Source organism: Charadrius vociferus, unplaced genomic scaffold (assembly GCF_000708025.1).
Source record: "Charadrius vociferus isolate BGI_N301 unplaced genomic scaffold, ASM70802v2 scaffold142, whole genome shotgun sequence".
In the NCBI taxonomy this organism is placed as follows: Eukaryota; Metazoa; Chordata; class Aves; order Charadriiformes; family Charadriidae; genus Charadrius; species Charadrius vociferus.
The window spans coordinates 173,080-200,014 of record NW_009647025.1 but is presented as its reverse complement, the minus strand read 5'-3'; the positions used below and the strand labels follow the sequence as shown (position 1 = coordinate 200,014).

The following is a 26,935-nucleotide window of genomic DNA, read 5'->3' as shown; positions in this document are numbered from 1 at the left end:
GGTAGGCTGGTTAGCTCAGTGTGCTAATCTTAAAAAACAAAAGGAAGCAAACAAAAAAACCACAACACCCAAACCCCCAAACAATTTAAAAGGCTTTTTTAAAGTATGTTAGCAGCAAAAGGAAGACTTAAGATGACATTGTTCCGTTACTTGATGAGATTGGTCACCTGACAAATAGGGATGAAGATAAAACATAGACATTTAATGCCTTCTTTGCCTCTGTCTTTAACGCAAATGATGGGCCCTGGAGCTGTGGGTTGGAGGACCACAATTAAAAAAGGACTTCCAACTTGTACAAGATTTGATGCTGCAATTAAATGCATGCAAGTCTATGGGGTCTGATGAAATTCATTCCAAGGTATAGAAGAAGTTGGCTGATATTACTGTGAGACCTCTCTTGGTTATTTATCAACAGTCTCGGGAATCAGGAGAGGTTCCCCTTGACTGGAAGCTAGTGAATATTATTCCAATTTTCAAGAAGGGCAAGAAAGAAGACCCTGGTAATTATAGGCCTGTCAGTCTCACCTCAGTTCCTGGTAAAATTAAGGAGAAGATTATTCTGGGAGTTATTGAAAAACACTTCAGAGATGAGGTAGTCATCAGTCAAAGTCAACATGGGTTCATGGAGGGCAAGCCATGCCTTTCTAACTGAATATCCTTTTATAACAAGGTTACCCACCTAGTGGATGCAGAGAAGGCAGTGGATGAGGTTGGTTTTTGTTGTTGTTTTTCTAATTATTCTTTCAGCAAAGCTTTAGATACTATCTCTCACAATATCCTTCTAGACAAATTGTCCAGCATACAGCTAGATGTGCACAATATGGTGGATGAACAATTGGCTGAAGAGTTGGGCTTAAAGAGTTGGAGTAAATGGGGTAACACCTGGGTGGCAGCCAGTCACTAAGGTGTTTCCCAGGGCTCAATTTTGGGGCCAGTTCTCTTCAATGTTTTTATCAATGAGCTGGACACAGGAGTTGAGTACATACTAAGTAAGTTTGCCAACAATATTAACTTAGGAAAAGACGTTGATTTCCTTAAGGGTAGAGAGGCCTCACAGAGAGATCTTGATAGATTATGAGTGCTGGGCAATCACCAATCTTATGAAATTTAACAAGGACAAATGCCAGATTTTGCACCTGGGGTGGTGTAATCCTGGATATACATATAGATTGAGGGCCAAGAGGTTGGAGTGCAGCCCTGCAGAAAGGAACCTCAGGGTTCTGGTTGATGCTAAGCTCTGTGTGAGTCAACTTTCAGGTTGCCCTGTCTGGAGTCAGGAATTGGACTCTGGTGATCCTTGTGGGTCCCTTCCAGCTCAGGATATCCTCTGACTGTACTTGCATTTTGTAGGTTGCAGCTGCCAATTCTAGCAGGTCTAAAAGGAGGCAGTGGGGGGAGAGCAGGTGGCTGAAGGCACAACTCACTCTAGCCAAGTTACTTATTTGTTTTACTTTACCAGTCTAGGCCCTGAAACCAGTGATGCCCAGTTGCTGCTTGTCAGATAGTCATGAAATCATTAGTACTCTTGATCTTGTTTCAGAAAGGAGAATTCAGGCAGGGGTCATAGTGGTTTGGCTTGTTGCCAACATACTATGAGTGAATTGACGATACTGTTTCTGTAGTAGCACATATAAGACTTGAGATACACAGCACGGCCTGCTCACTTTATTTCGCAGTGTCCTAGCTAAAATCAGACTTCATCCAAATATAATTGGGCAAATATTAGTACAAGGTAAATATATTGCCTCTTATATATTAATCAATTTTCTTAAAAAGATTTTTTTCATATTTTCCAAAGGAAAAATTAGTAACTGCCATTTACTGTTCTTGGATGTTCTTGGAAACTCTTGTGATAGCTTTAGCTGAAGATCAGTTCATTTTCTGTCTTTCCTTTTTCTTTGAGATAGGTGGGCAACTCAAGGTTTTGATTTTCTTCAAGCCATTGAGCCAGCATTTATTTCAGCTCTCCCAGAAGATGACTTCTTGGTATGGAATAAGTTATTCTACTTGTTTATTTCTGAATACATGTGAAGCTATCAGTATGTGTTGTCTGGGTTATTTTTTTATACAGGCATGTGTGAATACAGATGCTGTTCTGAAACAATTGCTGTTGTATATGACTGATGATATTGATACCTCTTCAGTTTGTAAGATTCTGAATAGAGTATGCCTGTGATTACTGGCATTAACGTTTTCAGATTGCGAACAAGTTGCAGGTACTGTCTTGGAAGGCTGTCTCCCTTTGTGTCTTGGGAAACTTGACAGCACCTTTTCTGCAGAATTACAATTCGTAGTTATCATAATAAATTTCTGAATATAGACTTCTGAGACTTAGCACCCAAAGTTTATGGGTGTGAATACAAATTAACAGTTATTTAAAGGCATTTCTTGAAATTGTGCTAACTTGAAACAGACTTTAAAGCACCTTTCATTTGGTTTTACTATGTAAAAAATAGTAGACTAAAACTGGTTTTTTTTATGTGCTCTGCCTTCCCCGTTTTCCTATGGAAATAAAATTCTGAGAATTTGTTTTTCTGATCTTGGTACAGTACTACAGAGAAGTGAAAGCACAGTTGCCACAAAATAGCAGAATGTGAGTGTCAGCACCTCTGATTTCTATTAATTTCAAGATGTGTTATGAAATGCCAACCACATTAATCTTGCGTAACACAGAAACTATATAGCTTAGTCTTTTTTCACATATATTTTTATCAAGAGCTCTCAAGTAAGTTATGTTTTAGTCCTATGCATCCGTTACTGAGAACGGGTTGTCTGCATAAATGACAGTTAAGCTTGTATTTGAAATACATAAATACTTTAGCTTTAGGAAGTAGCCCCTCAGCTTTATTTATTCACTTTGACACAGTTTGTAAAACATCTGGTATTTTGAAGAGTAATACACGTATATTTTAGTGATATTGTCTTGCTAGAGATCCCTTCAGTATTTAGAGGGGAGCTTCTAAGGAGAAAAGAAGCTCAGAAAATCTAATGTGACCTTTGACTTTATAAACTGGTAATTTTGTCCAAAAATGGAATTGGTAAGCTTGTTGTGACCTTGAAGGAGAGTTAAAAAGCAATCGTCCAGGAGTTTGTTTCTGTTGACTGATAACTATCTAATATATCACAGCACTTCTTCAAATAGAGTGTTTTTATGACAGAGGTTTCACATGTACAGAGAAGGGAATTCAGAGCCAGTATTATTTAAGATGGAGTGAAGTCAGATTTAGAACAAGTGAAAGAGACAGGGGGGAAACCAAAACCTTAACTGCATTTCTGAACTTTCACTTTCCTTAAACTGGATTTCATTTTTGGAGAGCATCACTTAAAGCCACTTTGATTAGCCTGACTCCTGTATAACACAGGTCATAGCATTTCACCTAGAAATACATTATGTCAGTCCTAATCTCTTATTTAAGTAATACCTGATGTCATAGAAAAAGGACAGTCTAGATCTAAAGCTGAAATTCGAGCTTAGTCTGCATTGATAAGATATGCCAATCACAGACTAAACACTTATTATGCCTTTTTTTTTTATTATTTGTTTGTTTGGTTTTTGTTAAGTTCCTGGTCTTCACTAAGTCTCTGAATTTCTGGAATAAATTTTTAGTAGTCTGGATGACTGGTATATAGAAGTGGCCTTCATAGCAACTGTACCTAAGAACATAATTCTAATTCTTTATTGTGAAGACATATTTTATCCCTGGTGTTCTGACAAGTAAATTGAACCAGAGGAAGATTTAAAAACTTGTCCAAGGTTACATACAGAGTGAATAGTACACGCAGTAATTAGGCTCACATTGCTTGAGCCCCAGTTCAGTGGTTTAACTATTAAACGTTTTTTTTTCATGAAAGTTTTGCTTATTTCATGGGTAGATAAGGAAAGGGGATTTCTTTTAATATGCAATGCTTCATATTTTTTGTTTTACAGACTTTAGTCATGTGATTCAGGGTGTCATATTCTCACCCATTTTCTTGAGGTGTTTCTTCTTAGGGTGGGGAGAGGGAGGGCAGAGGAGGTTGCAGTTTTATCCAGCAAGCTTGATTTTTAATTTTATTAACAATGGGTATTTTTAAGTTCCCCTAGATTTGTATTCTGAAATGTTCTTTGTGATGTATCATTGTTCAGTTCTTATGGTCATGTAATTTTGACAGGGTCAAAAGGCAAGATAAGACTAAGACTTCTAGCTTAAAAAAAACCCCAACAAAGTCAAAACCCTAATATGGATCCAGAAGTCTAATATAATTCATAGAATTATATTAGGGGTGCTTACTTGACAGATTACATACTTAACCAGTGTCACAATGTCCTGTAACATAAAAAGTTGCAATGTTTTCTGTCTGTCTTTTCTAGAGTTTACAAGCTCTGATGAATGAGTGCATTGGCCATGTTATTGGAAAACCTCACAGTCCTGTTACAGGTTTGTACCTTGGTAAGGCAGAAGTTACTGGCATTTGTTCTGGAGCTTTGCTGCTATCGTCACAGAATTTTGCTTGTGAAGTTGTTTGAAAATGCTAGAAATACCAATAAAAGTATTTTTAAGTTATTCGTGATTGTGGATGTGAAACCATTATTGCTTGACAAAGTGAAAATACGTGGTGGTTTTACTCAAAAAATTTAAAAGCTTTACAGATGCTTTTCTCTGATTTTTGTCCTTGAATCCCTGTGAGGTCTTGCAGATCTTCTGGAAAAGGACTGGGATTTTTGGTTTTTTTTTTTAAAGGTTGGGTAAGGAAGCGTCTGTAACTTTAAGGAGGCAGTTACAGCTCCTTCTCCCTCTCATTATGGCACTGCAGATATTTACACTTCTGACAGACTTAAATATTGAGGTACAGAGGAGTTCCACCTGGGGCCTTGATGATAGAGCTGTTGGAAATGGCTCTTCAGTGTTACAAAATTTGTCATAGTGTAAAAAATACCTTTGGCGTTAAAGTGAAATCATTGTATTTCATTGTTTATGTTGAGAAAAGGATATTTCCTCAGCTGTGTTTCACTTTTATTTATCTCTTTCTTGGCACTGTTGGTTTTTTTTCCTCCTCCCAAGTCCATTGACTGGTTTAACTTTCAAAACACCATGTCGTCGTCTTTTCTTCCTCCTAATGTCCACTTCCTGGACAGGGTTGATGGCAGAAGACATGAAGGGAAGGTAATTTGACTCGGACAAGAGGAGATTTTTCAGTATTTTGGGAAAGTTTCAGTTTTGATACAATTTTGATGAGAAAATCTTATAGCTGAGAAACCTTTCACAGTGAAAGTCAGTCCAATCCTTTGGAAAGAAGTATAGTCTAAAACAAATTTTAGCCAAATTCTGTGCTGTGATGTAAAACCTGTACATTCACTTCTGATACTGTTGTTCAGAGGATGGCCCGTTTTAGGTAAATCACTAGCATGATGATCCCAAAGCACTGAAACTCTTACAAATGCTATTGCAGACACAGCAGATCACACAAAACTAAATTGCTTGACAGCGTTTGGATCAGAGGCAAGGGAAGGGGGTGACACAGAGGGATGGTGCGGACTTGAACAGCAGGCTGAAACAAACAGAACTAAACATAAACACAAACTCTTGGCTGCACATGCTGCAGATACCCCTTTCCATCTTGTGATCAGGAGAAAAATAAGAATTTCTAGATCCATTTGCATACCATCTTGAGGGACTTAAACCCACTGTGATCTTTACTGCTTTTCCCAAAGCTGAGGGTCCAGTTGTGTTCATGCTGTGGCCTGAAGGCACGTAGCTGGGGGTCTCCCAGTGTTTTATCCTGTCTCTTTGCTTTGTGAAACAGCCTATGTCTACCCAAGTGGGTTAGGTTCTGCCTTCCGGGTCTTCTGCTAGTGTCCTTGTGAATTATAACAGCACAAACAACACCTGGCCGTGACATCTTTTACTTGTTCTGGTACTGCAAACAAGGCAGAATCTGCCAGGCTATGTTAATCACGGTGACCTGAGTAAGTACAGCCTCGTGTTTCGATGGGCAATCCACTATCTTGCGATGTGATTGCCACAGTGTTTTTCTGGATAATGAAGGAGGAGTTGAGGGAAGGGAAAGACGCTGCAGACTACTCTTAGGGGCACTGAATGAGCTAGGCATGAGGACAATCAATGATGGCTCATCTAGGTGTGACCCTGTCCCTTTGTACCACTTCTGTGGGGCAGACTGTCATGGGGGGCGTTAGTATGGCTAAAACTGTCAAATACAGGTTTTTTCCCCTGCTCATTTCGCTTTCTGTTATTGTCTGAGAAAACTAATTCTGATGGAAAAGGAACATTATAACACTGTTTGCTTTTTAATTATTATATGGTTTGTTAATATTTATTTTGCAATAAGATAACAAATCCTCTTTAATCTGTGAAGTTGAAATAATGAAGATGTAGTTGTAGTGAAGTAAGTATACATCTTCTAATTGCTAGTTTTTAATTCTCTGGAGAATTCTCACTTTATAGGTGAGTTACATGATACAATAATATAAATAACATAAATTCATGCAATTGATTTATTTAAAATTGAAATAATTTTTAGTTTTCTCAGAGGACAAGAAAATATGTTCCAGTTCAGGCTTAACTCTGTAAAATAGGAATTTGTTTTGATTTTGTGTCTTGAAATGGCCCTAACAGAGTTTCTTTGACGTCTGAGTAAATGTGTTACCGTTTTTGTGTTTGCAGCTATTCATCGAAACAGTCCCCGTCCTGTAAAAGTACCGCGGTGCCATAGTGATCCACCAAATCCTCATCTTATCATCCCAACGCCTGAAGGCTTCAGGTATTTAGTATTACTACAGAGCTCTAAACTGGTTTATCCTCTCTTGACTATGCTGACTTGCAGTAAGTGAAACACGTTTTCTTTCCTGTCGAGCACAAAGCAGGTAGAAAAAGTTAGCCTGTTAGTAATCTGAATTTTATCAATGTGCTTTTAAGGACAATATTGTTTCTTTTTCTATCCCCTCTCCCCTGGCCCCCTTATTTTACAGTTTTTGTTGGTGCATGCTTTCTCACTTTGATGTCATTCTTATCCCTTTTGCCTTTCGTGAAAACAATGTTTCAATGTGACATGCCTTAATTCAGCTCATTCGCAAGACTTTTATTTCCTTCTCTGCTTTGAATGTCTGCATGCATGCCTGTGACAGAGCTTTCTGTAGTTTAGTGTAGTTAACACTTCAAAATTTAGCATTTTGGAATATGGTGGCATTTCTGCGTCATTACCAACCTGCTATGAAGAAACTTAAAGCAATAGATTGTTTTTCTTCCATTTGAAAGAGTCAACCTGAGAAGTAATGCAAAAATAGATTTTTAAAAATTTCAAAGTAAACTCTGCCATGCATATTTTTTGCACAGAGGGCCTTATTTTTCAAGAAGATCAGCACAGTGTCAAACTCTACACTTGACATCTTTTTGAAGGTTGCTTAGCTGTTGGCAGAAACTAGTACTGCTCTAAAGACACGGAGAATTTTATTTTGAAGATCATGAGGACGATGATGATTATAATACATTTTGACAGCCCCTGAAACTTCTGAGACCCAGACTTATTCCACATAAGGCTTCATGTGCTTGAAAAACTTTTAAAATCAGGCCTCATTATGCACACTTCAAAATTTTATTTTTAAAATAAACTTTCAACTCCATACTTTTTTTTTTTTTTTTTTTTTTAATGTTTTTTCCAACTTTTTTTTTTTTTTTTTTTTTTTTTTTTAACTGTTTCCTCAAGTTTTTCTTCTTGCCACAGCACACGGAGTGTCCCTTGTGATGCACGGAACCATTGCAGCGTTGCTAACAGTCGCCCCGCTCTCGTTGGTAGCGACTCAGCTCAACCCAAACCTGTCAGCAGTGCAAATGATACCAGGTAGCTCCACTCCATGACGTAGCAGCCTCATTCTACTTACCATCACCCATATAACTGTTTCCACATACTTGCATCCTAGTAGATCATTTGCACCGTGGTTTTTTTCCCATTATGTCCTCCACTGGCTCCTTCATTCATGTTTGACTTGAGCAAAATCTTATGTCTTAGAAACAGATGATGAGACCGCTTTCAGATTTAAAATGTCTGAATGGTATGGTAGTTAAAGCGTGCAGTTTTGACGTAGGTGACAAATTTGCTCAGTAAAAATGTCCATGAAATTAACATATGCCAGTCAATTCATCAGTAGAACTTTACTAAATAATTAGTATTGATAACTAACACTTTGCACTAAGATGACTGTAACATGCAAATAAGCCTAAGGATATATATATATTTTTTTTTAATGTTAACTAACAGTTTTCATATTGTTATTGTCTGCCATAAATATTTTGAAATACTATATAGCGGCAAACGCAGCATTAAACACCTCAGATTTCAGGAGGGTTTTTTTCTTTCTTGGTATACCTTTGGCTTCTTAGGGTTGTGCAGGATAAACTTAATATGAAAGTAACCATTCCTGTATCAGGGTATGTAGCAGAAACCACTCCTGTATCGTCTGTTTGCAGAGGTCACGAATTACTTTTTTGGCAGACCTATATTAGTATCTTTCTTGCTTTTTGGCCTCTGATTTGACTGTTATATTTCAGACTGTTGGTGTTCCTTCTTCCCATACCACAGTCAAACCATTGACATGTCTCCCAAGTTCTCTAAATTTACTTTTTTTTTTTTTAAATATCTTTTTTCCCCCTGCACCTCTGACTGTCAAAATCCTGCTAGTCACGCAATGATATTATCTTAGGTTTTATAAATAGCTTTTTGGATTCTTATTTCTACTGCAGAGTACCAAAAGTTGTACAAGAGATTTGTATAAATGGAGACACGTGATCTGACTGTATCACACAGCTGTAGAGAAAAGAAAGAACGGGTAGTGAAGGAACAATAGATTGATGGTGATGAAAGTGAACTTAGATATGACTTGATTATGAATTATTTACTTTTTCATAAACAATTTTCAGTTATTAGTCAGCAAACCATCGTGGTTTCTAGATTTGTTACCAGATGCACAGCAGAAGCATGCGTTAAGGTGTTAAGAGGGAAGTATATTGGTACTTCTTATATAATATCTTTCCTGCAAGACTTTTCAGTTTATTTTTATGGTAAGATGTGACCTGCTCCCCACAGTAGCCTCTAGATGTGCAGCTTGTGAGTCTGGGCCCTTTTATTTGATTGAAAATACATCTGAATTTTTGTCATTTAAATGACATGGATTTATTGTATATCCTTCGTGCTTCAGTTTTAAGCCCCCTGTTGAAAAAGAGTAGACAGTAGTCTGCAGCGCTATGCACCAAGTAAGTTACACTGTAGAGAATTTTCACTGAGAGGTTCTGGCAGCTTCATAAGCTGACAGGGTGAGGGTTAATTAGTATTTATGATTTTGAAAATGCAGAACTTGCTTGTTTGATAATTAGCCTTTACACAACATGTGAAGTGGATTTTTTTTCTAGAATATGTACAGCACTTTAAGCCAAGGCATATCTTTGAAGCTAGTTAATTTTTCAAGAGGGAGGTAGGAGGCTAGTTTTTAGTACTTGTAGGCTTTGTTGTGATTTTATACCACTCAGTGCAACTGCCAGGTTTATAATTTGACACACTTGAATACAGTGGTGTGTTCTTTTGATGTTTTCTGCATGTGTGTCCTACACAAATATTGATCAAACTGTGAAGGTTGACATTTTGACAGTTTCTTCTAGTTCAAGATGATACTCATTAGGAAAAAAAGAAATAAGAATTCTACTTCTTAGTTGCAATCAAATGCATAATACTTCTGTGGATTGTAACATGAAAGTTGATGTTAATGCAGGATTTTCGTCTAATTGCCTAGGCCTGTTTTTCAAAGATGTTCATTTTTCTTAGACATCTCAGTTTTTACTTTTCTGATGGTTGTTAATAAAATGTCCCGTGATTATTTGGGTTTGTGTGTGTGTGCACTTCCTGGATTTTTAAGTAGCATTGTTTAACCCCCTGTATTACCTAGGAAGAATTTGAAGAAAAAAATTATTAAAGCAGAGACAGAGTTTGGGAGGCTGTTGTTGGAATTTTTTAGGGGTTTTGGTTACGAAGGAAGACAAAATATTACACCGTAATATATTTATAGCACGTTTCTGATTTTAATACAGTTAAAAGAAAGTTGCAAACTTTCACACATTGCAGTCATAAATTGAAATTATGGATTTCATTTATTTGTGCTCCAAAAGAGAAATGGAATCTGTTGGATCAAGAAAGTGTTTTTTGGTTTTGTATGCAAGAACTGTGTGGTTCAGCTGCTGGAATAGCACAGAAACTTTGTATGCTTTCCAGAAACTCTTTAGACATTTATGACATGATTGTAGGTGTTAAGTATCTGTAAAAAGTTGAATATAGGAACTTGAATGTAGGAACTTGCTAAATCTAGGCAGTGTGTAGTGCACAAATGCCACCATAGTTCTATTGAAGTTTTTTTAAAAAAAAACCAAACTGGTTTAACATAGCTAGAAAGTAAAATCCAAAGCAGCAATACCTGGTTGTTTGCGTTGAGCTTTCTGATGGTTATACATTTACACCATGGTCATATTAAGGACCTTTCTAAACATTTAATTTCTGAGCTAGCTGGGGTTATTATTCATCATCTTATATTTAACGAGGAGTGGAGCAGAAATTTAGCAAATCTTCTCTTTTACTCTGTTTCTTTGCCTAATAACATGAACACAGTCTTTCTGGACACAAACCATAAAAGGTCTGGGTGGTTAAGATGGTCCTGAAATGGATTTTAGACACCTGTATTCAAAGCTGTGGTGCTTAAGGTACTCTGTTCAGCTGTCTCCTCACTTTAGAGGTGGTTTAGCTTTGCTTGGTTTTAAGCTCTTTGTGTGTCTAGAATTGTTGCTCTGTACGTGCTGAGAATAACCTCAGCCTTTTTGCAGATTAAAACCTCAACTTCTTGAAGAGTACTGAGTATTTTCACTAGTTCAGTTTCAGTTCCTCCTCAAAAGATCTAGTTGGCAGTAGTAGGGAGTGCAAAGCAGACATCGTATTGAGAAGATTCACATGGGAATGGGGTGTCTTGGGTTTTGGCTTCTGTTCTGAAGATTGTGGTTGGTTTTTTTCCTCTTTTTTTTTTTTTTTTAAACTGTTTTTAGGTAACAATTTTATACGATTCAGAAGTAACTTCAGGGCTGTAGGGAAGTTCTCTCGTAGGTGTGTGCACTCTGTGATACCAGGTATCTTTCGTCATGTAATTGTTAGCTTTCAGTGAAGGATTTAACAATGTTCCCTGCTTTTCAGTAATGTTTAGATCATACCTGTAAAGCATTATGTTAAAGGAGACATCAGTCACAGCTCTTCCCAACCATGCTTTAAAGATGGAAAGGGAGCCTTGTCCAAAAGGGAGTTATTGTAGAGACTTTCATGAGGAATTTATGGCTCTAAAACGTGGGTGGATTGATCGATGTCTTGGGCTGGAGCAAGGTGACTGAAGATTTAAGACTCGTTTCTCTCAGTATTATTTCCCTTTCTGTTCAGCGTGCTTATCCATCTGGGTCTTATTCTGAGGTATCTAATTCTACTCTGTTCTGTCTGGAGGAGCTAGGGCCTCCAAGCAGTCAAGCTGCTGTCATTTAACACTGTCCTTCCTGGCAGCTGGCGTGTGGCTCTTCTCGCTAGTTTTGACTTAATGAATATGGACTGTGGCTGTATTTGTGGCACACTAGGAACGTATGAATTCACTTACCACCCTTCATCTGATAATGTGGCTCACATTATCACCAGCTGAATCACTTCGGATTGTATATCCAAACCTGGCACCAGCTGCATCCTGCGGCAGCTGTCTTAGTAGTATGGTACAAGTCTGTAAAATGGATTCTGTTGTTATGGACAAGTAACAATTTCAAGTAGTTTATGCCTTTGAAGCTTAGGGGTTTTTCATAGAGTGGCATAACTAAAATTATATACACAGTCTTCATTGGGGGGGAAAAAATAGCATAGAAAGGCTTTTCAGTTTACCTCTCAGTATCAGTTTTTCTTTAATGTTATTGTCATGGTTCATGTCCTAGGCTTCAAAGGTTCTTTCTCTTTAAAACCGTGGTTAAATTGTCACTAGTAGTTATTTAGTACAATGCTAAGTTAATTAGTACAATGACTCTTTTTAACAGGGGTTCCAGTGTCCCTGAAAATGATCGACTGGCTTCAATAGCAGCTGAGTTGCAGTTCAGATCCCTTAGTCGTCACTCCAGTCCCACTGAAGAGCGAGAAGGTGATTGTCACAGTAACAGATTGTGGCCTGGATGTGCAGATCATTCCTGTCATTTACATATTTCTCTATGTTCCCAGTTCTTGCTCTTTCCAAAATGTCTTTTCACCGTTTCCCATTCAAAAATCTTACATTTTGAACTTTTAGGCTTATGTTGTCAGAGTAAATTCTTCTGTTTTCGGACATATCCACTATTCTCTCGCCTTTCATATTGTTTCTGAATTGTACCTCAAGGAATTTCCTTGTGTCTTACTAAGTGAAAATGTTCAAAATGAAATGAATAACATAATCGCTGAATTATATACCCCATTCAGTAGTAAATTTCTAAATGCTGTTAATGAGGTATGAACTGGACCTATCAGGACGGTGAAGAGTTTTCTATCCAGTTCTTTAACTACCGCTGCAGTGTTCATCTTACAAATACTTGCCGTTATCTGAATCCTGGAAGAAGGGACAGAGTGTGTGACTTGATGTCCTGATCAGGGGTCCTCCTTCAGGTTTCCTCAGCACCTGTATGTGTGGTATTTATTACATCAAATACCTGGAAACATTGATTGTTACGATAGTGTGTTGTGCAAATTGAAATGAAGCACAAAATCCCAAGTGCAGTAGAGTTGATACTGTGGTCATCCTGCAAAATGAAGTGGATTTCTAAGAAAAAAATTACTTAAAAATTTGTACTAAGAGGTGTGGGGGATATTTTTGGTTTATTTTTTAAAGCAGATATTGAAAATATTATCTGCTTCATGCTTAATTCATTTTTTATGTACCTGTATGAATGGAAAATTGGCTTAGGTTGGAATGAATACAGGTCTTTTCCTGAGGTACCTTAGAAGTTTGTTTTCCTACAGATTTCCTGCATATTTGATTCAGAGTGCCCTGGCTTGAAGTGCTTCCCTCAATTGTGGAAGGAGATCTCTGTTCCTGTATAAATTAAATCCTATTTCAGAATGGGTTTCATAATTTGTTTTGCAAAGATAAGTAATTTTTGAATTCAAGAGCATACATTTCTATATGGTTGCCTCATATACTTGTAGGGTGCGTTAGTCCTGATATGCAAGATCTCAGCCTCTGCTGAATATCATGGCATAATCCTTAATATGAGATAAAGCCACTTTTACGCTCACAGTATTATTTCTCTAGAACCAGCATATCCAAAAGGAGATTCAAGTGGCTCGTCCCGGCGGAGTTGGGAGCTCAGAACTTTAATCAACCAGACCAAAGGTAGGTGTCTTGGAGTCACTATAATGTAACATCTATTAAACTAGTGCCATATTGAAAGGCTGAATCTTAATGCTGATTATGAAGAGGTTTTCACAGCTTTGTACATAGGAAGTGAGGAAAAAAAAAATCCTGATTGCAGATAGAAGGAACTGCTAACAAAATGACGAGGTGTACTCTCTGAGGTGGCAGTAATTAAACTTGGTAGAAGTTACATCTTTTCAGTTTCTGAAAGATAAGTGTTGTCCTACAAAGTGAGTACATTTGTTGCTATAGGAATTGCAGAAGTTTGCTGTCCCTATTCAGTGCCCAGTTATTAATTGCATGACAGTAAGAAGCACTTCCTCACTTCCTAAGATCTCTCCCCAGCGTGGGATTTTCTTATTCTTGGGTGTCCAGCAGCGTGTGATGCTAGACCATTTCCCGAATTCAGGGTTCTTATGGGGTCCCTTCCTCTCTGTCCTGCTGCTTATTTTCATGAAACTTAAAGTAACTTGATTACTTCTGAGACTCCTATACTGTACAGTTACATACATGTAGCTTGCTTATGTATATTCTGGCATGGTAGAACCTCATGAAACATTAGAAGAAAGTTTTTTGTCATATAAAAAGCTGATCTGTCATTGATGTGGCTCAGAGAGAACACAGGAAGAACAGCAAATTTTTTTTCTGAAATCTGGAAGGCTTATTTTTTATTTGGAACATAAACAGTGAAGAAATTGAGTTTGTTTAATCGAGAAAAGAAGAATGAGGGAAAAATTGAAAATTTCTAGAAGGCAAGGATTTTGCTTTAATTTAACTTCCTTGAATCAAGAGATGGTTCGAAAAGTACCAGTATTTTCATTTTACTTTAGTTTCATATGTGATTCATAAGCGATAGTTTCATCCGTGATTGCTAAAATGTTTCATTCTTTTCCTACATCTTAAATTAGACTCACAAAATAGTTGTCTTCTAAGTCAGGTCACTTCACATGATATCAAAAGGTAACAAAATATAAACACAGTGAATATTTCTCAATCAAGGAAATTGTTCGTCACTCTTTTTAGACACTGCTTCCAAGCAAGCACCAATTGAAGCTGTTCAAAAGTCTGTTCAGTTGTTTGAAGAAAGGAGATACAGAGAGATGAGGAGGAAGAACATCATTGGCCAAGTTTGTGACACACCGAAATCTTATGATAATGTCATGCATGTAGGTTTGAGAAAAGTGACTTTCAAGTGGCAGAGAGGAAACAAAATTGGTACGTTCATTATACCTTCATTTATCGAGCTAAAATACCTAGCTTAATATTTTTGAAGGAAATCTAAGACTATCTTCTGAAATCTTGGGTCGCCGCATAGGTAATACCAACTTGACTGAAATCAGAATGTTAAAGTACAAAGTACTATTGCAGCTAGGATTTCCTCTATGTAGAACTTCAGTGAAGTTTTCACTGGTCAAATAACAAGAAACAAAGGAGCAGAAGGATTTGGTTAGGACAATTACTTAGGTATGGTCCTGCGATTCCTGCATGTGTTCAACCCTATAAAGTGTTTGATGAGTTCTGCTTTTGGAAGAACCAGAAATGCGAATGGAAAAGAGCACAAGCTTTGGGATTTGTTTAATTCACCAATATTGTTGTTGGTTCCCCCGTATGATCTTTGTTTCCTCTCTGGTTTGTGATTTGTGGGGAAAATCCTCATGTTCAAAAGAAGTTTTCTTTCAGGTCAGCCTGTTAATGTAATGGTTTTACTTTTTATCAGCTTGAATTCAGGACTATAAGTGTAGTATGAGGTGTTACAGGTTAAAAAGCTACTTGAAATTTTAACTGAAAATAAAGGTAAATAACCTTGGAAAGCACAGTTTTCAGTGATGTGGTTTTTTTATTGCACTTTATGTACATGTTGCTTATTGAATGTAGGTTAATAAATTTTTCCTATTTTTATTTTAATTCTGCCAGGTGAAGGCCAGTATGGGAAGGTCTATACCTGTATCAGTGTTGACACTGGGGAGCTGATGGCTATGAAGGAAGTGAGTACTCTGTAAACAAGAATCACCGCTGCCCTTGTTTTTTCCAAACCAGATGTGCATAAGTTAGCAGGCATTAAGAATTTCTGAACAGTATTGTTAGCTGACTGGGAAAGGATGGGAAGACAAATTGTTGCTTCGAGTAGCTACATCTGCTAATATCACTTGTTCCTCCTTAAGTTGCTTAAGCTGCTTCTTTTCAGTTTACAGCTTTTAATTTAAATGTATGTAAAATGGATCGTGTTTTTTTTACTAATCTCATAGGGACGTTGTGAACTTAATGAATGCTTGCTTAATATGTGTGAACTCCCATTAAGAGATCTTAAATTATTTTGGAAAGAGTTTTCTGATTAGTGGGGACTGCACACAAACATATTTTACTCTGCAGTATTTCATCTCACGTTTTATTCCTTTTTTCTATATTCCTTAGAGAAAAAGATAGGAAGTGTCACATAAGATGTTTTTCAGCTTCTCCTGTAGTTTAAGTAAGCCAGGCTGAGGCACAAAACTGTTGACTAACCTGGTGGATACAGATAATTTCATTTTCAGGATAGAAGTAAATAAAGCTATGTAGCCGTAGAGATCCGTTGTCCCTACACACCTTGTTTTTTTAAATATTTGTATTGTTTGCTCTTACGGCATTTCCACATCTTCAGACAAATGCGAGCATCAGCTGTTCCCAGCAGTTACCATACCAGCCATTTGATGCTAGTGCAGTTATATTTTATGAGCCAGTCCTTCCACACACACAATACGTATGTGATCTCTCAAAGGTGGGGAAAAGCAAGACTGGACTTGTGGTTAACTTCTTGTACCATACTCATTCACTGACTAACTAATACCAACACGGGACCTTTTTTTTATGGTTTGGTGGTTTGTTTTTTTCTCCTGATGAAATAACATTTTTTTCCCCCCATCAGTGGCACTCCGTTTCTGCAATTCAAAATTGCTTTCTAGATGCAGGTGCATTTTGACAGAGCATGTGTGTGCTCTTTAGCAGAAGTTCGAATAAGTTAAGTGGACCTTGTTTGACGACACTTCACTAGTAGGCTAAATACCAGTATGCTGCCTTTTCCTGTAATATTTTTTAACTTCCAGAATTATTTCACCAAGAAACATTCCTTGCCCCCACCACTGTGGGCTTAAACACAAACTGTTTGCAACTTTGAAATAAAAGGCTTTTCTGGATTTCCTCAAGATCACCTTGGGAGAAAATTTATTTATTTATTTTTAAACTGGTTAAAACCATTGCATTCTCCCAGCGATTTCTTCAGACTTTACTGTCTTAACCACGGTGTTGTTAAAACCTCTACAAATTATAGTGGACAAGCTTTACTGCAAATACATAGTGTTGCAATTTCGGAGTGTTAGGAAATACGCAAAATACTTGAATGTCATTGGTCACCTTTTTGTAATCTCCCTGTATTTAATTTTACCACTGTTTGAGTACAAACTGTATCCTGGAATTGTTATACAGAGCAAAACAATCATAACGTCATAGCAACCAAAGGTAAAATATGTGCATTTGTTTCTTTAGCAGTTATCCTGTACTCAATTAAAGAAGTTTCTGCTTTCTACCAGTATGGTAAAAGTAGCATCTTCCATAACTTGCTGTGCATTTTGCTTATCTTTGTTTGAACAGAAGCTTTAAATCATTTTTTCAGAAGACTTGATATTTTTTTTCCTCCATGAAAAATCCCTTACAGCGTATTGTAGGAGAGCTAATGAAAACCTGTTTCTTTTATCAAAACCTTTATGATGGTGTTTGTTCCATGCCACACCTTTTCTTTGCAGCTGCCTCATTCTCAGTGAAGAAACCCCTCAAAGAAATCCCTTAGAATCTCCGTTGATGAAGTACCTGGAAGCTAGTCTTTCTTGAGTGTAGCTCTCACTGATGTTACTTTCAGATTCTCTTGTACTGTGTCTATCTACCACGTTTAAGCTAGAAGGCAAGCTCGGAAAAGATATATATGTGCACACATCTGTGTATTTATACATATAAGTAACAGCATTTTACTGTTAGACACTTTATAAATCATCATATTTGTACATAATTTTCCAGCAATATTTGGTATTCTTTTTGTTTAAGTTTGGGAATGGATGGGTGGTATTTTGAGGCTATTTGTGTATGATGCTGTTCAGGAAAAAAAAAAAAAAAAAAGGCTCTTTTAGCTGTTTTCTTGGTTTGGGTTTAGGGTGTTTAGGGTGGGTTGTTTGTTTTCTGGGGCTTTTTTTTTTTTTTTTTTGTTCCTTAGTAATTTGCAATAGTGGCAAAATAATGAAAAATCTTTCTTGCAGATAAGATTTCAACCTAATGATCACAAAACCATCAAAGAAACAGCTGATGAACTGAAGATTTTTGAAGGCATCAAGCACCCTAATCTTGTTCGTTATTTTGGTGTGGAGCTCCACAGGGTAAGAAAACGTAAATTTTTGTGGCTTTTTTAGAGGACAGAGAGAAAATGTTAAGAAGCTTTGGATCATTGGAGGTTTTACTTGAGAACATTATAGTTCAGCTTAATTGTCTGTGTATCTTTGTGAATTGCAGTGTATCCTTTTTCCTCTGAATGTTGAGCTCTCTGAAACATAGTTTGGAGAAATTTTTTGGAACTGGTACATAAACAGAGAACGTTCTCAATAAGTGACTAGAGCGAGCGATGCTGGAGCCAATCTATGCTGTTACACTGTTTAACTGCTCTAAAAGCAAGCTGTATCATATACGGTAGGGTAACCTCTGTGTGTAGACAAAGACTAGACAGCCTAAAAATAAATTCCCTGTTAGCAGCAAACGTTGTACCAATATCTTGTTGATTCCTGGAAAAATTTTGTGCTGGTGTTTAAATCTTGATGCCAGACAAGTATCCTAAGGAAGCGGATTTTCTGGGGTTCAGCTACCATCTCTTCAGAAGGAAAAAGTTTTCTTGCTTGAGCAGCAGAACTGGTTTTCTTAATGGAGTTGGATTTCACAGTTGCGTGCTGAGATACCCTACTTTTTCTTACTCTCTGCTTCTCACATGCCCTTCCCACCTCCCCCTGTGAGTCTCAGGTCCTTCCTGTATCTCTACCGAGTGAGGTGGGCAGGGAACAGGATGCCTGGTGTCTGGAAAGCATTGTGTGGTCTTGGTTGATTTGCTTAATACGTTAATATGGGTTGATTTGCTGACCCTTTGCTGGTTTAGAATGGGACAAAGGCTGACTTCTGTCTGCATTTCTTTACTTGGGGACACACCTTTGGGTGTCTGCCATTGGGTCATTGGTTTCTTTGGGTAGTTCTACGACCTTAGTGTCTTTGCCATCTTTTTGTATTAATAAAGTCTGGCTGAAATTGGCTGGGCTTGGAGACAGAGAAAGGGAACAAGAACCTAACTTTTCATTAAAGTGAGTTAGAGTTGGCATGCTTGTTCAAGCCACAGACAACAACAAAAAACTTGCCCTTCCCAAGAAATCAACACATGATATTGCAGGAACTTGGAGAGAGAAAAAAAACCCTCACCAAGCCCAAAACATCATTTTACCTTTTTTCTAAATATGCAAAGGATATTTTGTATTTCTGCGTAATATACCTACAAGATTTCCAAAGTGCTTTTTGGTTGATGCCAAAGTAACATATTTTATACCACCAAATAGTATCAGTTACATACAAATGATGCAGATAGACATGTAACAGAGATTTTCCATAGCTGTGCAATAGAATATATTAGGTTGAAGCATGCCCAAGAGAATAGAGTTCTGAAGAGATGATTTATTAGATATTCCATGGTAAGAGGTACTTCCATTAAAACATTACATGGTACTTCCATTACTCTTTTCACAAACAGTGAAGGATGGAAGGAAAACTTGATCCTAATTCAGTGTTTAAAAAAAAAAAATAAAAAAAAAATAAAACCAATCAAATCCGGTTTGGTTCCCACAACAGGAAGAAATGTACATCTTCATGGAGTACTGTGATGAGGGCACCCTGGAGGAGGTATCAAAACTGGGCCTTCAGGAGCATGTCATTAGGCTCTACTCAAAGCAAATCACGATTGCTATCAATGTACTACATGAACATGGTATTGTTCATCGAGACATTAAAGGTAATGTTAACCAAAAAAGGTAATGTTGTTGTTTCAGTGTTGTAGATGAGGGCGGGGGGGAGGGATGGGGGACTTTTTTGCAGATTTAGCACACTTTATCTATACAGCTATAATGTATATAAAACCTTCCACGCATTTTTCAGTTTTCAGTTTACAAGTTATTGGCTAGTTACATGCTCCTTTTTTAAGTGCAGAACATAAAAAATACTCACAGTTGGCATTGCAAACTCGTAAATTCTGCCCATGGTTTATATAGTTTCTGCAGACGTTGTTAAGATTGTTGGGGATTCATCCAAACTCAGATTTTGGTCCTTGTATTTTTAGTGCTAATATACTGAGTTATGTAATGCTGTTTTTCTTCTCATCTATGCGAGAAACAGTGGTGTTTTCTGGGAGCTGACAAGCAGTGTACAGTGCTAGAGTTGTTCATCAGAACTTTTCCTTGTGATTCCCATTTTCCAGAAGTGTTTTAGGATTTCAGAGGAATGGTTGATTAAAAATAGTAATAAAAGCCTTGTTAAAAGAAATTAAAGGGATATGGTAAAATTACTTATCTAGTGGGTTTTTTGCCATACGTTTATCTACTCATGCCTGGGTCTCAGCTTTTGCTTACAAAACGAGCAGACTGGAACGACAGTAACTGAAGGGGGGCTGGGTTTGGCATTTGCTTAAGGTACCCAGTGTCAGTCCGCATTTCACGTTCATTTTTCTTTTCCTGCGCCTTCCAAGAACATCCTCCATGTCTAGTTACCTTGTTTTTGTTAGACTGGCATATTTTGCTCATCTATGGCAGAAACTTAACCGAAGGTAGGGGAAACAGTGCCCACAATATGCCCTGTGAATGCTCGTTTTATGACAAGGCAGTGCAACCCAACGATGCTGGGTTTCTATGTCCCTCTTGCTCACAGGGTTTTGAATCACCGCAGCAGTGTAGGAGGTTCCCAGTTGCTCTTGGTCCTTTGGCCTCGTGCTTCTCATTTGGGGAAAAGAACTATCTACGATCCAGAGGCCTCCCACCCAGGTAGGCCACTCTTGGGTCAGTTTTGGCTTTTTTTCCTAGAAAACACTTTCCCTCACTCCCATTACCCAGCAATCTTGCCCTTTCTGGTTCACCTTCCTGACCAAAGGTTTCTCTCCAGTTGTGGATTTCCCTCCGTGTTTTTCACAGTGCCCTCCTTGCCCTTTCCTTGATCATTCCATATCCAGGTTCTGCTTAGCTGGATTACATTCTCCTGGAAGCTCGTTGTGATCAAAATCCAAGGCTGGCTGACAGGGATTTCTTTTGTGCTGCTCTGTGTCATTACTGATTTCTGGATATGTTTCCAAATAGGTCTTCCTCTCATCAGGGAAATGCAGTGAAGTGAGGAGAGCTGTTTGACAGAACTGTAATGCTTTGTTATCTGAGGGCATTTCTGTTGCAACAGGTTCCTCGTACCAAATGTTGGGGTGTTCCTTGAGAATAACAGCAGCTATAACAGAGGGCCACTGTATAGACCCTCTGTATAGACCTTCCCAAAACTTAATAGCAGAATACAAAGACAGACCACAGAGGGTATTTTTATAAAGGATGCCTGATGTTACATTGGAATTCTTTCTGTCTCCTTTTATGCTAACATTGCATCCCCAAGTTTTCAAGCTGACAGCAGTAAAGAAAACTCTGGTTTTGCTTTTCTCTCTTATGTAGTCAGGTATTCTTTCAGATAGGGAAGAATGATAATATGTCATTCAGACTGTTAAAACTGTTTTCCTATGGAAATCTTGCTGTCAGATCACACTCTCGTGGCCAGTTTGCTGAACATAACCGTGGATCTGTTTCTTTCAGCAGCAGATAACCAATTCTTAGAGTAATTTTTTATACATGTCCTGCAGTTGGTGTCTGCAAGTACCTTGTGCTCAAAAATTGAATCTTTCGGTTAATAGTGTCACTAGTGCCACTGTTGTCCATCAGATGATATTATGGCTTCCGGTTCTGTGGGTGTAAAAGATGAGGCAAGACACAGCTGCCTTGAATCCTTTTTCAACCCATGGTTGTGAGAGCAAACTAAGGGTAGTGTTGGCTGGTTGTTACACTTGGCTGCAGTGGTTTTGATTAGTCTGCATCAATGTGTAAAGTATGTGGTCTAGTGTGTAGCAGATGATTAAGTCTTTGGGGATAGTTTTTTTTATCTGTCCTGGGTATTGGATTTTAACCCCTGTGGCTAAGCCCAGATTCCTTGGTTATAATTACTTCACCTTTTGGAAGCAAGCTGTTCTGCTCAGTGATGGAGAATGATGGAATATTTAATGCTGAAGGTAGTCTCTGGACATCTCTGGTTGACCTCAGTATCATATCGAATGTCAAATTAGATCAGACTGCTCAGGGCTTTGTTCAGTTGAGTTATGAGTATCTCCAGAGCTGGAGATTCCCTTTTCTCTGCATCCCCGTCCCAATGACTGACCTATCCTCATTGTGAAGAACTTTTCCTTATGCCTCCCTGGAATTTGCAGAGGTTGCTGTTTGTGTCCATTGACCCATATCGTTTCACAGTGTGTCTTTGGGTAAAAAGTCTATTTCCATCTTCTTGATATCCTCCCATTACATAGCTGAAAACAGCAATAAATTCCCTCCACATACACTCCTCCAGTCTGCCCTTCTTCAAGCTAAACAAACACATCTCTCAGCCTCTCCTTGTGCATTTGTGTGCACTGGCCCTCTGGCCCTCTTGATGCCTTTCTGCTGGGTTTGCACCAGTCTTGTACTGGGGAGCCCAACACCAAGACACAGCACACCAAGCGTGGTCTAGCAAGTGCTGAATTGACAAGAATTAATCACTGAGGTCATGCTTGGTGCTTTCTCTTGGGGAGAAAAAGGCATATTCCTGCAGAATGCTTGGATTGCCTTTTCAGAATGAATACAGAAAATGAAGGGATTGTGTCTGAAGCTTCAGTAAATCAAACCTGTGAATGAGATGCTTAAGGCCAGGAAGTCTTCATCAAAGTATTGTACTGTTGTTAACTTTGTTGTCAGCTCTCAAAATTTCTGCTATTCCTGCCTTCATGTCTTCATGATGAGCACAGGGGAAGGAAGGCCATTCAACAAGAGACAGAAGGCTGTTCAACAGATGACTACGGGCCCGTGTCACACTTTCTAAAGTAAAAGAGCATGCTCAAGCTGATTTTTCTCAGCAAGGGGTAGCCACTCAGCAAACAAGCAAAGTGGCCTGCTTGTTTCTTTTACTGGCTGAGGAACGCCTGTGAGCTGTCCCTCTTTGTGGAATTAAGCCACCGTCTTCAGTGGGGCTTTTGGTACTGCTCCTGGGACTCACAGTATTTACACCAGCACCTTTGGAATATCACGCTAGTGCAGTTTTCACTGTGCTGCATTTGGGGCTGACTTGGTACAGAGATACAGGACGTGAAACTTCAGTTTAAATGCTTTGGGCCATAGCTGTTCTTTTCTCTAGCAAGGGTATGGCTTTTGGCTGTTGCTCTTTGTTTGCCCAGAAGGTCTTGTGGTATAAATGGCAGTAGGGCTGTGCAGAACTGGGCTACTTCTTGCCTCTGCCAAGTACATCCAATGAAGATGCTTTGGATAGCGTATGTGTAGGAGAGAAGCAACAGATGGGTGTGTTGTGCCTTTTTGCTGTTTTAGCCGTGGTCTCCAGTTTTATTTTGCTTATTAACCATGCAGATATGGTAGGAATTCTGTTACATTCCCAGTAGCATTAACTGTCAAAGGTAAAAAGCATCCAGCACTCTCAAAGTACTGCTCTTGGGTCTCCTGTTCTCTTACCCACGTCCTGCTGGATTCTGTGCAGGTTTCATCTAACAAGGAGTCCCTTTTTAAAGACTCCTCCTAGAGTTTGGTCTTAGTCTCTGAAGCTCAGACCAAACAGCTTACAAAACAGAGGCTTCAGCATCAGTGGAAGCCTTATTCAGTTGACAGAAAATGTCAGTGACACGAGTCTTCAAGTGCTGCCGCTTTCTTCATGGTGAAACTTTGCTTCATTGCTTTGTTCCGTTTCACAGTTCCAGGTACTTTCAGGACAAAGGTTCACAGGAGCTTTCATAGTAACATTTATGCTAAATTGTCATTACTTTTTTTTTAAAGGGACAAAGTTGAGTTTGAAAGGCCTTTTTAAGTAGGTTCTGAACTGTATTAAACAATCACAATAGCTTTAGATTCAGACAGAAGAGAGGTGGTTGCATTTCCACTCTGCCAGTTTCCACCCGCTGCAGTAGCCAGAAATCACTTTGTAGCCTTCCATGAAATTTGCGTGTTGCTTTCTTGAGGAATGGGAACATAGGTTTCCAAAACATCCTTGTAAAAGTGTTTGCTAGTGATGGCCATTTTTCTTAAGCTCTTTGTGTGGGCTAAGAGCACCTATTTCTGTATGACAAGGAGCATCTACTTCTGTATGACAAGTAATTGCTTGAAAATCATTAGGAAAAGAACAGCTGTGGGCAGTGGTTCAAAGGAAAAAGTTGCTGATAGAGTAACTGTCACTCTTCTAATGCATTGCCCATGTTTAGTGTCCCACCGAGCTGCCTTGTGCTGCTTTGGTGTGTTTCTGGATTCTCTTTCATTCAAGGAGCTGAGGGATGGTCTACCCAACTCCATTAGGTGTGCCTGTGATTGCAGGGTGACTCTGGACACGTGTGTCCCTCTGATGGCGAACTGCAGAACCCAGCCAAAAAATTCTGATCTCGAGTATGTGCAGGCACCTGAATGCCAGGAGTGGAAAACTTATGGACACAATATGCAGAAGAGTTGTATTCACTGCAAGTTAATTCTTTCAGAACTTCTAAAAGGCTTACAGTAATCAAAGATTGGAATTTATTTCTGTTAATGATTTCTCTTCCCCCTTTTCTAGTGCAGTTCTATGTAACACCTATTGGACTAAATAAATCTTGCTTTAGTTATCAAGCATTCTCATGGCAGTTAGAAAAGCCCTTTGAGAAACGGGCAGGGTTTTGGCATCATTGACCTGCACTGCCTTCTTTTTTTGACTTGAGCTTTTTGAAGATTCTTTTTATTTTCCATTAACATCTTGGGAATGGCCAGCCATGCTAACCGGAAAAAGTCGTTGACTAAGAGAACATAACACAAAGGAGGAGCAGCCAAGAATTCCTGCGCTGACCTATGTTCAAGGTGGAACAACAGTGAGAAACTTTTGAAGGTTATATATTCAGATGAGCCATTTTTGAAAGACTCTTCTGTGTGCCATGGCAAAAGGCTGTATGTAACAAAGCCCCCAGCATTTGCCTACTCCTAGAGTAGGTGGGCAGTTGTGTTCTGTGCAAACCGTTCCTCTTTCCTCATGAGAGATCACAGCTCAAGCTGTATTTCTGCCAGGTGACTCTTGCAACCAGCTTGTGGTTTCATTGTGATACTTGCGGAATCCAGGATTTGGCCTGACATGTATAGTGAGCTCCTTCTGTTTTTTGTTGGCTGTCAATACGTCTTTTGGCAGGATGTTAAATGAAAGAAAACCACTGGTTATCAAAACCACTTGGCTTATGTTGCAGTGTTGTGTAGAGCAAGTGACTTGAAGCCAACTACAGATTCCTCTTGGAGATCTTAGCTACACTAGGGAAATTTTTTCTAGTGTAAGCTGGCAGTGTAGCCAGCTGTTATAACCCTAGCCCTCCTCCAGCAATTATTCTGGAAGTAGAGCACAATAGGAGTGGGCATTTGGTTGTACATGTAATAAAATGCTATTAAGCTCCATTTTGCAAGTCTGCTGTGATGACACAGCTGTATGATACCATCTGTCTTGACTCAGCAGAACTGAAAAGCTGGCTAGTGGCAGGTACACAGCAACGGCCTCTGCCAGGAAGCTCCTTAAGGACAGGTGTTTTTTTGCAGTGCAACGCACACAAGGATAAGCACTGGCATTCATAAATTCCTGGAGGAGTATTTTCTCCTAACGAGCATGTATGGAAAGCTGATGAGTTTGCCTGCAGTACTGCTTTGTGTTTTGAACACTTCTTGTTCTCAACTTCCAGTACACTTAGTGTTAATCAAACCCAGCAAAAATCCCATTGGCTAACGGGAATGTACCCTTTGGGGAACATCTCTAATGCTATCATATTCCATGCTTTATCTACAGGTAAAGACCCAAGTGTGAATTCAGCTACTATCTACTGTGTAACTTCCAAGAGTATATGGAGATGCCCTCATTCCTCGATTCAGCACTAGTTTAACAAGTGTTACTGCTTTTTGTTGTGTTTCCTAGGAGCCAACATCTTTCTTACCTCATCTGGACTGATTAAACTAGGAGACTTTGGCTGCTCAGTGAAGCTGAAGAACAACACCCAGACGATGCCTGGAGAAGTGAACAGTACTTTGGGGACTGCAGGTAAAGCAGCATGTGCTGGGCAGATACTTGGCTAGTTACCATAAGAGAAGATACCACTGCCAAAAGTCTGGGCTGGAGTAAAATGATGTGTTTCAGGGAAACTTGATTTTACCATAGCTAGTTAGATGTGCTTTACATCCCGAAGCTGAAATGATCAGTGAATGATGGAACTGGAAAGATGAAACTGTATTTGGTCACTATAAAGGTGCTGGAGGTTGTGTTTTCTGGGGTTGTATCTTTCTCTGCAGCATTACTGAAACAGTACTGTTCTTACTGAACAGCTGCTTAGTCTATTTTTAAAAAATGAAAATACCTTCAAGCTTGTGCTGTACCAGCATTTTCACTATCACCTTTCAAACTGAAAGACAGTTATGCTGCAAATGTGTCAAAGAACAAGAAGCCAACAAATGACAAAGCTTAGCAAGAAAAGATGATTGAGGGATCGGAGCATCTCCCTTATGAGGAAAGGCTGAGAGAGCTGGGACTCTTTAGCCTGGAGAAGAGAAGGCTGCGGGGAGACCTCAGAACTGATTACAAGTATCTGAAGGGTGGGTTGAAGGAGGATGGAGGGAGACTCTTTTCAGTAGTTCCCAGTGACAGGACGAGGGGAAATGGGCACAAGTTGGAACATAGGAAGTTCCGTTCAAATACATGGACAAACTTCTTTACTGTTAGGGTGACAGAGCACTGGCACAGGCTGCCCAGGGAGGTTGTGGAGTCCCCTTCTCTGGAGATTTTCAAGACCTGCCTGGATGCAGTCCTGAGTAATGTGCTCTGGGCAATCCTGCTTTAGCAGGGGAGTTGGACTAGATGATATCTAGAGGACCCTTCCAACTCTGAAAATTCCATGATTCTGTGAAAAGCTGAGTGGTAATTCATTGCAGATGTGTTAAAAAACATTTGGTTTGCCCAGTTAATCACTTAATGTTTACTGTTCCTTCTGCTGTGTGAACTGATGACATCATATGTGTTGTTTCAAAGCATACATGGCTCCAGAAGTAATTACTAGAGCTAAAGGAGAAGGGCACGGACGTGCAGCGGACATCTGGAGCCTGGGCTGTGTTGTTATAGAGATGGTGACTGGCAAGGTAGGGATGTTTCATGTACCGA

At 38.9% G+C, this 26,935-nt stretch overlaps 1 protein-coding gene across 1 annotated transcript in view; it reads left to right on the top strand.

The window, feature by feature from the left end:
• MAP3K4 (mitogen-activated protein kinase kinase kinase 4) overlaps positions 1-26,935 on the top strand; it is a gene marked incomplete at its 5' end in the record, with an annotated part of 56,036 nt that overhangs the window by 27,200 nt on the left and 1,901 nt on the right. The window contains 12 exons of the mRNA XM_009895532.1: positions 1,908-1,986; positions 4,352-4,418; positions 6,663-6,759; positions 7,720-7,836; positions 12,084-12,184; positions 13,325-13,405; positions 14,450-14,641; positions 15,341-15,411; positions 17,707-17,823; positions 19,325-19,484; positions 25,703-25,825; positions 26,807-26,913. Of these exons, the coding sequence (XP_009893834.1) occupies positions 1,908-1,986; positions 4,352-4,418; positions 6,663-6,759; positions 7,720-7,836; positions 12,084-12,184; positions 13,325-13,405; positions 14,450-14,641; positions 15,341-15,411; positions 17,707-17,823; positions 19,325-19,484; positions 25,703-25,825; positions 26,807-26,913 (1,312 nt within the window). The remainder of the gene's footprint in view (positions 1-1,907; positions 1,987-4,351; positions 4,419-6,662; positions 6,760-7,719; positions 7,837-12,083; positions 12,185-13,324; positions 13,406-14,449; positions 14,642-15,340; positions 15,412-17,706; positions 17,824-19,324; positions 19,485-25,702; positions 25,826-26,806; positions 26,914-26,935) is intronic.